General features: G+C 46.7%; 2 protein-coding genes across 7 annotated transcripts in view; one reads left to right on the forward strand and one right to left on the reverse strand.

The window, feature by feature from the left end:
• Mcph1 (microcephalin 1) overlaps positions 1-13,329 on the reverse strand; it is a 194,755-nt gene that overhangs the window by 86,712 nt on the left and 94,714 nt on the right. Inside the window, exon 13 of one of the 6 annotated variants that reach the window (XM_023702612.1) lies at positions 1,533-1,732. The exons of the other annotated variants lie outside the window; for them this stretch is intronic. Within the exon in view, the coding sequence (XP_023558380.1) occupies positions 1,715-1,732 (18 nt within the window). The 3' untranslated portion in view covers positions 1,533-1,714. Of the gene's footprint in view, positions 1-1,532; positions 1,733-13,329 lie in introns of those variants that run through there. 6 annotated transcript variants of the gene reach the window in all.
• The window catches only part of Angpt2 (angiopoietin 2), a 52,459-nt gene that overhangs the window by 29,212 nt on the left and 9,918 nt on the right, over positions 1-13,329 (forward strand). The window contains exons 3-7 of the mRNA XM_004642506.2: positions 283-404; positions 5,371-5,597; positions 7,427-7,554; positions 12,270-12,371; positions 12,777-12,943. Coding sequence (XP_004642563.1) covers positions 283-404; positions 5,371-5,597; positions 7,427-7,554; positions 12,270-12,371; positions 12,777-12,943 — 746 coding nt within the window. The remainder of the gene's footprint in view (positions 1-282; positions 405-5,370; positions 5,598-7,426; positions 7,555-12,269; positions 12,372-12,776; positions 12,944-13,329) is intronic.

Raw genomic sequence — 13,329 nt, forward strand, 5'->3', positions numbered from 1 at the left:
GGCTGGCATGTGGTGCTGGGGATTGAACAGCGGTCCCTGCGCTTTGCTAAGCTTGTTCTAAGTAGGTGCTTTAGACCACTGAGCCATCTCTCCAGCCCCACCCTTAAGTGTTATCCAAGAGTCTAAGCCTTTTTAAAAAATAAAAATCAGGCCAAAATAGGACACTTGAGTTAATAAATCATGTGTTATGTTTTCTCAGAATGTGGGCAACTGGATTAAAAGGAACGTACAAAATTAAATGCATTAAAATGATAACCTACAATTCTATTTTGTTCCATATAGGTATTAAATCAAACAACCAGACTTGAACTTCAGCTTCTAGAGCATTCCCTTTCTACAAATAAGCTGGAAAAACAGATTTTGGATCAGACCAGTGAAATAAGCAAGTTACAAGATAAAAACAGGTAACCGCAGTGTATGAATCTCCATAATTCAAAACTGTACACCTTCCAGAGATAAAAGCCCGTCATGTGACTGAACTGCAAGCGGGGTCTCTAGATAATGAGTTCTTCAGGCACAGCATACACGTCAGAAACCTTGGAGGAAGGTGGAGGGCGAGCACGCGTAGAAAAGTCCTGAACGAAGAAGTCTATTTTTTTTTTTTTTTTTTTTTTTGGTGGAACCAGGGATGGAACTCAGAACTCAGGCCCTTGAGCTTGTTAGGCAAGTGCTTATTCTACTGAGCCATCTCCCTGGCCCCAAGAAGTCTAATATAATCCTAGATATTGTTTTTCATTCTTTGGTCCCTTAAAGACCATCGTACAATAATCCTCCAAGCTGCCTTGTGCATGTTAATCTATACAAAAAATAGTGCTAGTTCTGTGAAGTTAGTGACACCGGCCTAGACATTTTAATACTAACTTTGCCAAGTTTCCTCACCTGCAGAGACTTAGCTTCTTCTGATATAAGATGGTCCGCAGTAGGAAAGCTACCCTTGTAAGTCAGTGTTCATTTCATGATGCAATGCTTTCTCTTAAAGCAGATGAGCATTATCTCATAGCTATACTTACTGTTAGTCAAGAGCCAAAGTACAACAGAGTAACTCACTCCATTCTTTAAGGATCAAGTTGAATTTACTATGGATTTGGGGTTTTGAAAAGCAAAGAGATTTTTCTTCAAATAATTTTCTTTCGTGTTTCAGGCTTCTCTTCCTCACAGAAGGAAATAAAGGTTTGACGTCAATAATTGAAATACAATAATTTGCTATTTCACTCTGCAGTAATGGTAGGGACAGGTCAAGCTAGTTCTTGATTTGCTTGTATAATGGTCATGCTGCCCAGAGAGCAGCGGGGCCCTCTGCCCCTGTCCTGGGTACTCAGATCCTCCGCACGCGACTGTAGTCCACCGCGGGCTGGTTGTAAGTCATACGGGGTTAGTTTTGTTAGATGTGCTTGACAAGATACTGTCATAGGGAAAGCGCCATAACAGCCGAACTCATCCTTATATAAAAATAGATTTGATATACTGTGAAAGTACACGACTGTTGCATGCAAATTAAACGAAGGGGGAAAGTGTCCCAGGAAAGCGTCCCGGGACGTGATGCCCGCTGGCGCTCTCGTCTTGGATGCGGCTTCTCCCACAGGCTTCACATTTAGTGTGCTGTAATGCCAGGCCTGCACCAGTGCTAAGCACATCCCTCCGAGCCATCTTCGTAAGTTCTGTTGTACTTCAGTAGCCACACGACACGGGTCCCAGGACCCCTGGATAGCAGCAGCTATGGGTGCTCAAGTCCCTTATAAACAAACAAACAAAGCATTGTATTTATATAAAACCTAAATAATCTTCTGGAGTGTTTTAAGCTGCTTTGAGATTATTTACAATACCTGACATAAATGCTATGAAATAGTTGCTATATTGCCCGGTTTGGGGAATGATGGCAAGAAGATAAGTCTGTACATGTTCAGTACAGTTGCCTTTTCCCAAATATTTTCAATCCGAGATTGGCTGAATCCTCAAATGTAGAACCCGTGGAGACAGAGCACCGACTGTGTTTGTCACACTGCACTGACTTTCACACAGGAAAGTGCGCATCTTACTCTTTAGACTCAGCGCTCAGAACAAGGGGGACTTCATGTTACATGAGGGCATCACAGTGAGTGAGCAGCGCAAAGATTCAGTCTCCACTTGCTCGACGTTCGTCTGCCATCTCATGATCTGGTGACATTTGTTTTATGTCAAGCTTCTACAATAAGAAAAGAATGATTCTGACTGTATTTTGCTGTGGTTTTCTGGTCTTACATAAATGATCCTCACTTTCCCCCTTTGTTTAATTTGCATGCAGCAGTCATGTACTTTCACAGTATATCAAATCTATTTTTATATGAGGATGAGTTCGGCTGTTATGGCGCTTTCCCTATGACAGTATCTTGTCAAGCACATCTAACAAAACTAACCCTGTACGACTTACAACCAGCCCGCGGTGGGCTGCAGTCGCGTGCGGAGGGTCTGAGTACCCAGAACACGGGCAGAGGGCCCCGCTGCTCTCCACCAACTCCCCACACAGCCCTCTGTGGTGCAGGCTCCACAAAAAGGAGGAGCAAGCCACAGAAATCACGTTTTTCCCTTTTCTTGAAAATATGTGATGAATTAACTCTAAAAGTAAGCATGAAATTTTATGGATAATTTTACATCTTCAATGAGTGTTTTCTACCTTAATTTTCACTGGTCTACGATATTTTGCAAGAACATCATTGTAAAAATATGCACACAGCGCTCCACATTTGACAAAACCTAGTTCAATCATTCCTGCCAGTAGAATTGCTGTAAGAAACAGGTGCAAATGAAGGGATAATATTTACTGGGGCAACATTCAAAATTAGCATTATTACACTTTTAGGTTCTCCAGCTGAAACTAAAAACAATGAATTTTTTACCAGGCTATTCTTTTGTTCTTCTAAAAATAAATGATTAACTTAGGGCCACGTGTACAGCTCCAACTGTTCTGGTCTGGGTGCACGATGCCAAAGATACCTCCCCTTATGCAGAAATGCAGTGAAACTCAAAGAAACACCACTGGCTGTGTGTGTGTGTGTGTGTGTGTGTGTGTGTGTGTGTGTGTGTGTGACAGAGACAGAGACACACAGAGAGAAAGAGACAGAGAGAGAGAGAAAGAAAGAGAAAGAGAGAGAGACTATAATGAAATGCCTAAGCTAGACTCACTTTCTAAAGTACCGATATTTATTTACCTCACAGTTTTGGAAGCTCAAAGTCCAAGAGGAAGCAGCCCCAATGGTTTGGCCTCAGGCGAGGGCTTAATTGCAAATGGTACCAGAGTGGCAGGAAGAGGTCACCTCTCACAGGCAGAGCAGACAGGGCTCAAGGGTGGGCCTGCTTATTAGCAACTGCTCTAGTGAGAGCTCAGGTGTCCCAGGAGAGCTCCTTTAATCCCTGCCAGGGTAGCTCCCCCAAGCTGAGCACCTGCCCCAGGGCCCACCTTTTCAAGGTTCCACCACCTCCCATGTTCCCATGCAGGAGCTTCCAACACATGAACTTTTGCTGGACACAAACCATATCTGAAGCGTAACAAATATGATTCAGATTCTTGATGTTTTTGCCAACAGGACTCTTCCAGCAGTCCCCAATTAACCCTGAGTTATGCTAAGGCAAATGAAGTCCAACTGTGTGGTGACAATCTAGTAGCCCATCCTATGTCAGAAAATCAAGCAAGACACCAGTGAGCAGGATGTCGGCTACACACCTGCCCCACATCTTTCAGCACTCATCAATACTGATCATGGGCCTTGTTGCCACGTGCAAAGTCCCTGCCAGAAATGCACTCTATATTTTCACTGGTCTTCTACCACTTCATTAAGAAAATGCTAGCTGCAACTCACTACATTGATTTTACAAGCCACTAGTGGGTCCTGATAGGTATTTTGTGAAATGCTGCTCTCTAATAGGTGCCCTGGAAGCAGTAAAACGCAGCGATCTGTCTGTTAACTCCTTAGCTCCGTGCTCTCAGTCTGGGCTGGGAGGAGCTGATGCTGGCTGGCTTAAACCCTAAAACAAGTGATTACATTACTATACAGTATACGACGGCCTCTGGAGCAGCACTGGTAAAGGCTCAGGAGGAGGGACAAAAGTAGTCATTTCTTAACTCTCCACCCCACAGCGCTGAGTGCCAACCCATACTCTGGACTGGGGGACTGCTACTCCTTCCTTCCATGCTGTCCCTCGCAGATGATTAGCAACATCAAAAGAGGGCTGGATTGCATATCTCAGAATGCCATCACTTTCAGATGCCGGCTACAGTGACAGGTGACTTACAGGCGCATTCTGTGTGGCTCCTCCAGGTCAAGCCTCTGGCAGGGCTTCCCGAAACGCAACGCCTGCATGCTGGAGGCATGAGACCGACTAAGTAGACAGCAGGAAAGAACGTAGCCACTTACTTTTAGATTACCTGCTTCTTATGGTAAATCATCTTGGTTTATAAATTAATGAAAGTGCTATATCATTCTTCTGTAAAATGTTAGCTAATATCAAGAAAAGTATTAAGAAACAATAGGTGCAAGTGGATACGGAAAAACTGATGAAGTCCAGTGAAAATAACTAATGACAGCCAGGGGCTACCGACTCTGAACTGTGCCAGCACATTTGTCATCGTGGCGACTCACAGAGACCTGAGAGCTGGCGTAAACTTAAGACCTGCCGCTCAACTTCTAATAAGGATAATTAGCTCTGGTTATGGACATGTTCTTATTAATTATGGTTATCATTACTTATATATTATTACTAATAATTATATAATATATACTTACATATTATTATTATTTTTTTTTTTTTGGTGGCCTGAAGATTCCTTGAGGGCATTTCTGGTTTCCTGTGAGAAACGGGGTTCGAAGCAGAGCATCTTGAGCCTGACCACTTTGTTTAGCAGGCACTTAAACAACTGAGCTAATGGGCAGGACCCCGCTTATATATTATTTCTAATAATTATATAATATATATTTCTATTGTAAGTAATTATATTATTATAATTATATTAATTGGAGTTGTCTGTGAGGTTTAAAGGTTCAGAAAATTTTACCACCAAAAAATGACACAGGCCCAACAGAAATTCTCCTTTCTCAAAGCACTGCAACTTGAAAGAACAGAGCTTTCTTCTGAATTCTTATAGCACTGAATATTTGTGACCTCCTTGTCCCCCCTGACGGCCCGGACTGTCTGATCATGTCCATACATCTGTGTAATCATGGCAAGCACGAGACTCCCTGGAGCTGCGACACAGTTCCTATTACATGGGAACAGAGTGCCTCGGCCGAGCAGACAGCTGCACCAGAGCGGCGACAGTGGTCAGTGCAGAGGGCACTGGCTGTGCCAGCTGCTGGTCTTGGCACTCCCTCGACTAACCGCCCAGCGTTTCCTTCCTAGTGTCCTGGAGCAGAAAGTGCTGGCCATGGAGGACAAGCATGCCGTGCAGCTGCAGTCCATGAGAGACGAGAAGGCGGAGCTTCAGGTGCTGGTGATCAAGCAAAGCACCATGATCAAGGAGCTGCAGAAGCAGTTGGCCAGCGCGAACAGCTCAGCCCTACACAAGCAGCAGCGGGACCTGATGGAGACTGTCCATAATTTAATGACTATGATAGCATCACCGAACTGTAAGTGCACTTTATGTTTTCCTCAGTTTTAATAACCTTTTGTCAATGGACTGCCAAAATTCTAAGAAATTCTCTCTTTTCAGAAAAGGTACTATTTCTCTTATATTTTCTATGAGAGCTCTAGGCACTCCACTAGAACCAGGAAGAAAGGAGTAAAGGGAAGGAGACAGCCACTCAGTTCTGCGAGGCAGAACTGCTAGATGTACTTCTGGCTCCAGCAGAGAAGAGCCTTCCTCCTGTGTTCTGGCTCCCCCATTCAGCAGCTGGAGGAGACTAGCACATTACTAAGCGTTAGCAGGCCCTTGCTTTGGCTTTAGTGGAGCATGCAGGAGGGCTGTGGCAATGCAAGGTGCTGACAGCCCAGCGCGCGGCATGCAGAGGCATCTGCTCTGCCTCTCACCAGGTCCTTAGCTACGGTTCGCCTTCTTCATTGCTGCTTCACCTTGCGGCTTCCCTTCGACACTGGAGGGAAGGGAGGACAGGCAGTCACTAAGTAAGAATGCGTGGTATGACCCTGTGGAACTTCTGCTTTCTCCCTAACCAAGTTTGCCTACGTCTTGTATGGTTTCTTTCAAAGTTCCTTTTAACGAGAACTCTGACACAGAGGTGCTCCGCCTGGAGCCACAGGGAATCACTGGTGTAAATCACGTGGGTCCCACTCCCGTGACAATGTCTCCAGCAGAAGCATCATCAAAGGACTTTCTTCAACACATACAGCCACTGGCACAGTCCACATTCCATGTGGCGTGCGTGGCCCAGGGTGCTGCGCGCACCGCCGGCTGTCCAGAGAGTTTTTCGCCCTTCTAGAGTAGAAAGCCCTGTTTGTTTTTCTCACATTCGTGTAAAAAAGAAAAGGCAAATATCTGACACTGGCTGGAGCGGCGGGGTAGCTTTCTTCTCCGTGGTCCTGCTGGGGTGGGGAAGCGTGGCGCTCGCTGGCGTGGCCACTGCGCCCTGGCTCCACAAGGCTCTGCAGGGCTCCTGAGCAGGGCAGGCAGGAAGTGCGCACACACAGACACCTCGCGGTTTTAACGCGGCAGAAGGAAGAAGCCCGAATGGTCACAGAGGGCTAAGATCTGAAGGGATGAACACCCTGGAAGCTAAATAAAACACGCAGGTAATAAACATCAAGCTCTCCTAAGTGCACACTTACAGGACAGTGGCAAGAAGGCCCAAGAATATGAGGCAGGTCCATATTCTAAACAAAACAAACAAGCAAGCAGACAAAACCCTTCTGAACTTTTGGGGCCTGCCCAAGAGCGCAGTTGTTCAAGTGCCTGCTTAAGCAAAGCAGTCAGGCTCAGAATTCTGCGGTTTGAGCCCCAGACCTCATGCCTTACCAGACCTGCCCTTAAGGCATCCTGAGTGGGGAAAAAAAATCCTTCATATTCTAAACATATAAAGCCTTTGACTCAGAAACATAAAAGAAAGGGAAAAAGGGCTCCAGGGGACAACAGCCTAAAGGCATATGCGTGCAGGCCTGGTGGCACTGTACTGATTTTGGCATATGCTCTGCTTAGTCCTGCATAGGAAGTTCATGTGGTTTTCCTACTAGAGGATGGGAAACTTAAAAAGCAGTAGTTTGCTTTGTTGTTTGTGAAGTACCCGAATTACACATAACTGTCGATAAAAACAAAGTGTGGGTTATTTGTAAGAATCAATTAATCATAACAAAAAAAGCTGAAAAATAAGTTTTTGGAAAAGAAAAAATACTGGCATATCTTTTTGCTTATTATAAGAATTCAAACGTATTAAACTTACCAAATGACTGAATCTTGAATAAACTTTTTTTCATGACTCTATCCAAATGCCTGCTCTTTTGAACACAGCTAAGAACCCCAGTGCTGCTAAAGAAGAACAGACTGTTTTCAGAGACTGTGCTGCAGTGTTCAAAGCCGGGCACACCACCAGCCGTGTCTACACACTCAGGGCGCCCAACTCCACAGAGGAGATAAAGGTAGGCGCCAGGCTCGCGCGCACGACACCTGGGCTCCAAGCAGGTTGTTTTCGGGTAGGGACTGCAAGCAGAAGTCCCCGAGACCCTGAGTAGTGAGTTCTGCCTGAGGCTTGGGGTCCAGTTGTGGAGTACGGATGGTGTGTGCTGTGGCCAGTGTGTGTCAGGGTGGGGAAATGCCTATCTTGTTTGCGCCAGAAAATACCCTGATCGCTGCACAGTCTGGCGAGCTCCTTGAAGGGCCTGACTCGGTCATTAACCCTGAAGTCAGTATCTTCCCGAGCTGAACTCTGATCCCCGCAGTTTGCCTCTGCGTCACTTAGGTAAGCAACAGCTGTGTTGCAGGAAGGAGAAGAGGCTTGGTTGGCTCCCACCTAGAACACTCACACTGAAGAGATTCTTGGAGAGGACTGCGGCACTGTGGTAGCAGAAGTGGTTACGCAGGCTTCCCTTCTCAGGACAGAACCTTAGAAACAGCCCCTCAGGACCAGAAATGTGGTATAACTCGTGCTGTTTGCCATGGCAGGAAGACCCTTTGCACTCAGGAGCTCGGGACAGGGTGGGCACCCTAGTGAGGCTGGCCCACCTCTTTAACCGACCCTGACTCTCCTTTGTTCGAAGTGTAGGGATGCTAGCAGGGTTTGCAGCCTCCCCCACCTCCTGCCAGGTGTCAATAGTCTGCTCCACCGGGTATACCTGCCAATACCACCGGAAGCCAAGGACACCCTAGTGTCACTGTAGAGGTGGTGTCTTCCTCAGAGCCCGTGGTTGCTGAGTCCAGGAATGCCCAGGGCTGCGCAAGTCATGTGGGAGAGGCCCCACCCAGGTCATGACCTCCTCTGACCTAGCACTCAGCACCCCTGCGGTGGCTCCTGCTGGGCGCTCACCCACACTGCTGTGTGTGATACATGCCCCGAGCTTAAGACAGCCAGTGGGGCAAACACCTGTGAGCGACTTCAGGGCACAGCCCACAGGGTCTGTGGAGGTCAAGTGACACTACAGAGCCACCTGTGACGTGACCGCACACACGCCATGTCCTGTCCGTAGGGAGAGTTGCATGTAAAGCAGCTACATATTTAACTGGCACAAAGGACTCCAGAAAGCACACCAAGTACTGCCTCAGGATGGAAATGTTAGAGGCTCCTGGAAATAGCATCTTTTTGAACTTGATATTTAACATTGTAGTGAAAAAAAAACCATTTAGGAGTTTAAAGATGTGGAGTTGGAAACAGTAACACACACTTTGATTGTGGATTAAAAGATAAATGCGGTGCCATTTAAGATAAAATGTTCCAAAGAAATCATTCTAATTCATTCATGCTGCTTGCAACCAACCTTGAAAATCAGTTAATGTCCCTAGGGCTTAGAAGCAGAGCATGGGTGGGGGCAGGGGAGCTGATGGCTGCTGCAGACGGAACCGCAACCCAGGGCTCCAGAGCCGCCTTTCATCCCCTTGGATCTGCCCAACTGGAAGGCGATTTGCACATTGCTGTCTGGCTCGGGACACTGCATGTTCTTGGCCCAGTGACAATGGGGACAGCAGTGTCCAGAGACAGCACTGATGGTGTGGCCCTGTCCCACTGCTGTGGAGAGGCTCCTGTGCCACACAGCCAGCATGGGCTGACTGAGACACTGCAGAAGGGAACAGGACCAGCACTCTGTGAGGCTCAGCGAGTCACACGTCATGGCTGGAAACAGGATTTATATTGCTTTTAAGCATTTAAACGAAATTCAGCTACATAGTATGCAACAATACTGTATTAAAACTTCAAATTTTCTCTTCTCTACAATAAATCAACCACATTAGGTTGCCCCAGAATTCCCTTCCAGGCTTAACATGCCAAAATTCACCATATGACCTAGAGAGAGTCAGGTAGACGTGGGCTTCAATTCCAGCTCTGCCCACGGAGCCTCTCTGTCCCCTCTGAGCACTCAGTCCTCGTCTGTCACACAAGGATGGCATCTCCAGCCTTGCAGGTGGTGCCAATAAGGGACAATGGGCACTGAGGAGAGGAGCTGTAGTAAAATGGAGGGGTTCTCCCAGAGACCACACAGCGTACCAGTGTACTCGATTTTGCCTTGGGTCATCTAATTCAAGAAAATAATGTTCAATCGTTCTTTGAACAGGTATTTCTTCAAAGGGCCCAAATACTGCAACTTTACTTTTGAAAAATTTGCTAGTTTTTTTTTTTTTTTACAAGATAGACTCTGCAAAAGGAAATTATCAGAAGCATGACCGGCTGCTTTTGCTGGTTAGAAGCACGATAGTTTCCTTCCCTAAATTTACCAGGAGACCTGGTTCCCGAGATGTCTGTGCTTGCTCGCTGGTCAGCTGTTCAGCAAGCTGAGATACACGTCATCAGGCTCTGCTGCTGGATGGCGGCAGGCTTTCTAGCAAGATGATGAGGTCTCTGATCCAACAACATCCCGACACTTGGAAGTACCACCTGCCTCCGGGGTGCTAGGATGGTGCTGAGCTGCGCTGTTCTCAGTATTTCTGCTCCTTACCATCTGTTTTATTGTTTTTACCAACCATCTCCTGGCTCTGTGGGTAATTCTAGTTGGACATCCTCCCTTCAAGTTTTACAGCAGTGACTGTAACTTTTTAGATCCTCTGTTCATTTAAAGAAAATCTGGATGCAGTGTGAAGAAACATGCTAATAACCTTATCATGGTAACTGATGAAGTCAGAGGGACAGGGACAGGCTCCAGTCGCCTGTGGCCTGGCAGGGACTCTCCACATTCCAGTCTCTTTCCTGCTCTTGACCTCTGGACAAGAGAGAGCAGATTTTTATTAAGCTCATAAGAATGATTCTTACCTTAATCACATATTCTTCGAATAGGGATAGGCTCCCTAAGAACTATGTCAATTCTTCTGATTCACAGTGTGCCATTCTGGATGCTGAGAATTAATGTCTATGTGCATACATGGACCCTTAAACCAGTGTACCTTATTTGACCTGTGTCCTGAACACATTTTTAAAAAGGCAGAGAATTGAGCAGCACTAACTGTTTTGCTGACCACAGGCAAGTAAGCAGCAGTGTTACTCATGAACCGATTTCAAGCTGGAGCTGCGTTCAGGGACTTTGGCCCGTTAATAAAAGGGCCAAGTTCCTCCGTTTTTGGCAACACGATGTGGTGGAGAGTTACTGCACAGGGGTTAAGGAGACATTATTCAAATTCTGTACACCATTTAATCGCAGAGTCACTGGCCAAATTAATCAGATTTCCTAAATCAATCTTTCTTTCTTTCTTTCTTTCTTTCTTTCTTTCTTTCTTTCTTTCTTTCTTTCTTTCAAAGATTCAGATTTGGGATTGGAAAACTACATGTCCCAACAGCTGTGATAGTTAATAAAAATAATATCAATACAGGGTGATATTAAAGGGGTTTCCTTTAGTAGATCAATTGAAGATATCTAACTATTTTAAATGGGGGAAGAATTTTCTTATTGGTAAATAGACTTTTCTTTCCTGGTCCCTATTTTTTTTGACACAGCGGGGTGCTGGGAGAGTGCAGTGTGAACCCGTGACATTAACAGGGTGACAGAGACGGTGCTAGACAAGGTCCCCGCAGAGCACATGTTGGGGTTCACTCTCCGCAGCCCAAGTGCTCCTGGGGCTCCTGTGTCCACGTGTGTGAGGTGAAAGCGCAGGGCCAGGCGCTGTCTTGGTTCTCTCTCAGCTCTTCTCCCACGACCCAGCTTGCAGACACAGAACTGCTCATGTTTACGCATGCCCTGCCAAAACTGTCTCCCTTGCTCTCTAAAAGACCATGGAGGATCAACAAAGGCAGAGCACTTAGAATTGGTCATAAACCATTAGCTTTAGTGTTTCCTACCTTCTATGGTGTAAGGAAATTATCTTACTTGCTAGAAAACAATATTTGCCCTCCTACAACCTCATTATTGAAAACTACTTATGTAACCTTATTTTCAGGGCGTTTTAATTACATAATAAAACTCTAGGTGAGTTGAAATGGAGCATGCATGCTATCTGCTCAGGAAAGAATTCTGTGTTCTGGACAAAGTTTAAGCCCATGAAGCCTGCTTAAAGGCTAAAATAAAAAGTTGGGAAGAAAAATACCATAGGGAATGAGCAAAGTGCAGAGAAGCCTGAACTCGTGGCTCGGAGTGGAGCCCCCAGCCAAGGGGGGGGTGGGGTGCAGAGCACTGGCTCACGAGAGTCCCAGGCCTGGGCTCAGGGTTCAGAGGGGACCCGGCCTTGCTGTGTGCAGAGAGCCCAAGACCTGCACCACATGGAAAGGAAGCAGGAATGTGGGGGCCCTGCAACCCCAATACCCCACTCTCTACAACTGCCTGCAGGGTTGCCAGGTGCTGGCAGGTGGGAGAAAGTGTCGAGGCCTCAACCACAATTCAGCGGTTGTCTACAGTTGGAGATGTGGGATGGGGGTGCAAATCCCATTCACAAGTTACTCAGAAACAGTGCCACTTGGGTCATTCCTGGGGTTGGGGTCTTCAGCCAGAAACAGATGGTGACAAGATGGCACTTTATACGACTGCTCCCCTTAGTCCTGTTAAGTGTTTCTAACTCACTGTGAGGGCCTGGGAGTAGAGTTCAGGCCTGGATGAAGGCCAGGCCTGGATGCTCCAGACACAGTGGTATGTGTGGCATGTACCCATACTTGTGCCTATCCAGCTTCCCTGACGTGAAGCCCTGTCACTGCTGTCCCTGCAGTAAGCATGCACTTCCCTAACAGGCCTACTGCGACATGGAGACGGGTGGAGGCGGCTGGACTGTGATTCAGCGCCGTGAAAATGGCAGCGTTGATTTTCAGAGGACGTGGAAAGAGTATAAAGAGGTATTAATATTCTTTACACTACCTCAGAAGAAATAGCGTCCATGGTGAGAACTAACTTTTAGGCATAGAGCCAACGTGGCAGTGACTTCTGACCTTGTTTCTTGGGGCATGTCCTGCTGAGTGTCCCCATGGAAGAACACAGGGGGGTGTCCAAGACTGGCAGGCTGGGTGCCCCACTCCCAGGAGCCACGTCCCTCTAACACGAGGTCTTCCCCAGGAACCCCAGGTTCTTAACACCAATCTCTGCAGGGTTTCCTGTGGAAGCCCCTGCACTTGCCCTGTACTGCGGGCCTCTTGCCGACTGGCGGGCAGTTAGTCCATGGCACGCTGAGGAGCCGCAGGTAGGTTTCACATACATCAAGAAAACACAAATAAGTAACCTGAGTTTCCCGACGTGGGTTCCAGGGCTTTGGGAACCCTGCAGGAGAGCACTGGCTGGGGAATGAGCTCGTCTCCCAGCTGACAACTCTGAAGCGCTACATGCTCAGGATCCACCTGCAGGACTGGGAGGGCAGCGAAGCGCACTCACTGTACGAGCACTTCTCCCTGGCCAGCGAGGAGCTCAAGTACCGGTAAGCCCAGGGCTGCCCTGGAAAAGGACATGCAGTGGAGGGGACAGGGACAATGTGCATGGCGACAGTGCCACACTTAGCTGAAGTCTGTACCACCACCTGGCAGGTCTTGTTTCTCAGTCCTGTCTGGCTGTATGGTGGTTTCCTTACTTTTATTTATTTTTTTCTCATAATTTTATTGATAAATAGCAATGAGACAGTTTCAAATCAAATTGGTAGGAGAGTTTCAATAATAACACATTGCATGCATTCTTCCTAGTGGATAATTGCTGTACAGGATGCAGACATGACATCCTATTTACAAACACCATTAGAACAAATCCCTCTATTCATTAAGAGAATGTAACTATATATCTATCCTAACCACTTTGAATACACAGATACAA

This window comes from Octodon degus, unplaced genomic scaffold (assembly GCF_000260255.1).
Source record: "Octodon degus isolate 3935 unplaced genomic scaffold, OctDeg1.0 scaffold00155, whole genome shotgun sequence".
Lineage (NCBI taxonomy): Eukaryota > Metazoa > Chordata > Mammalia > Rodentia > Octodontidae > Octodon > Octodon degus.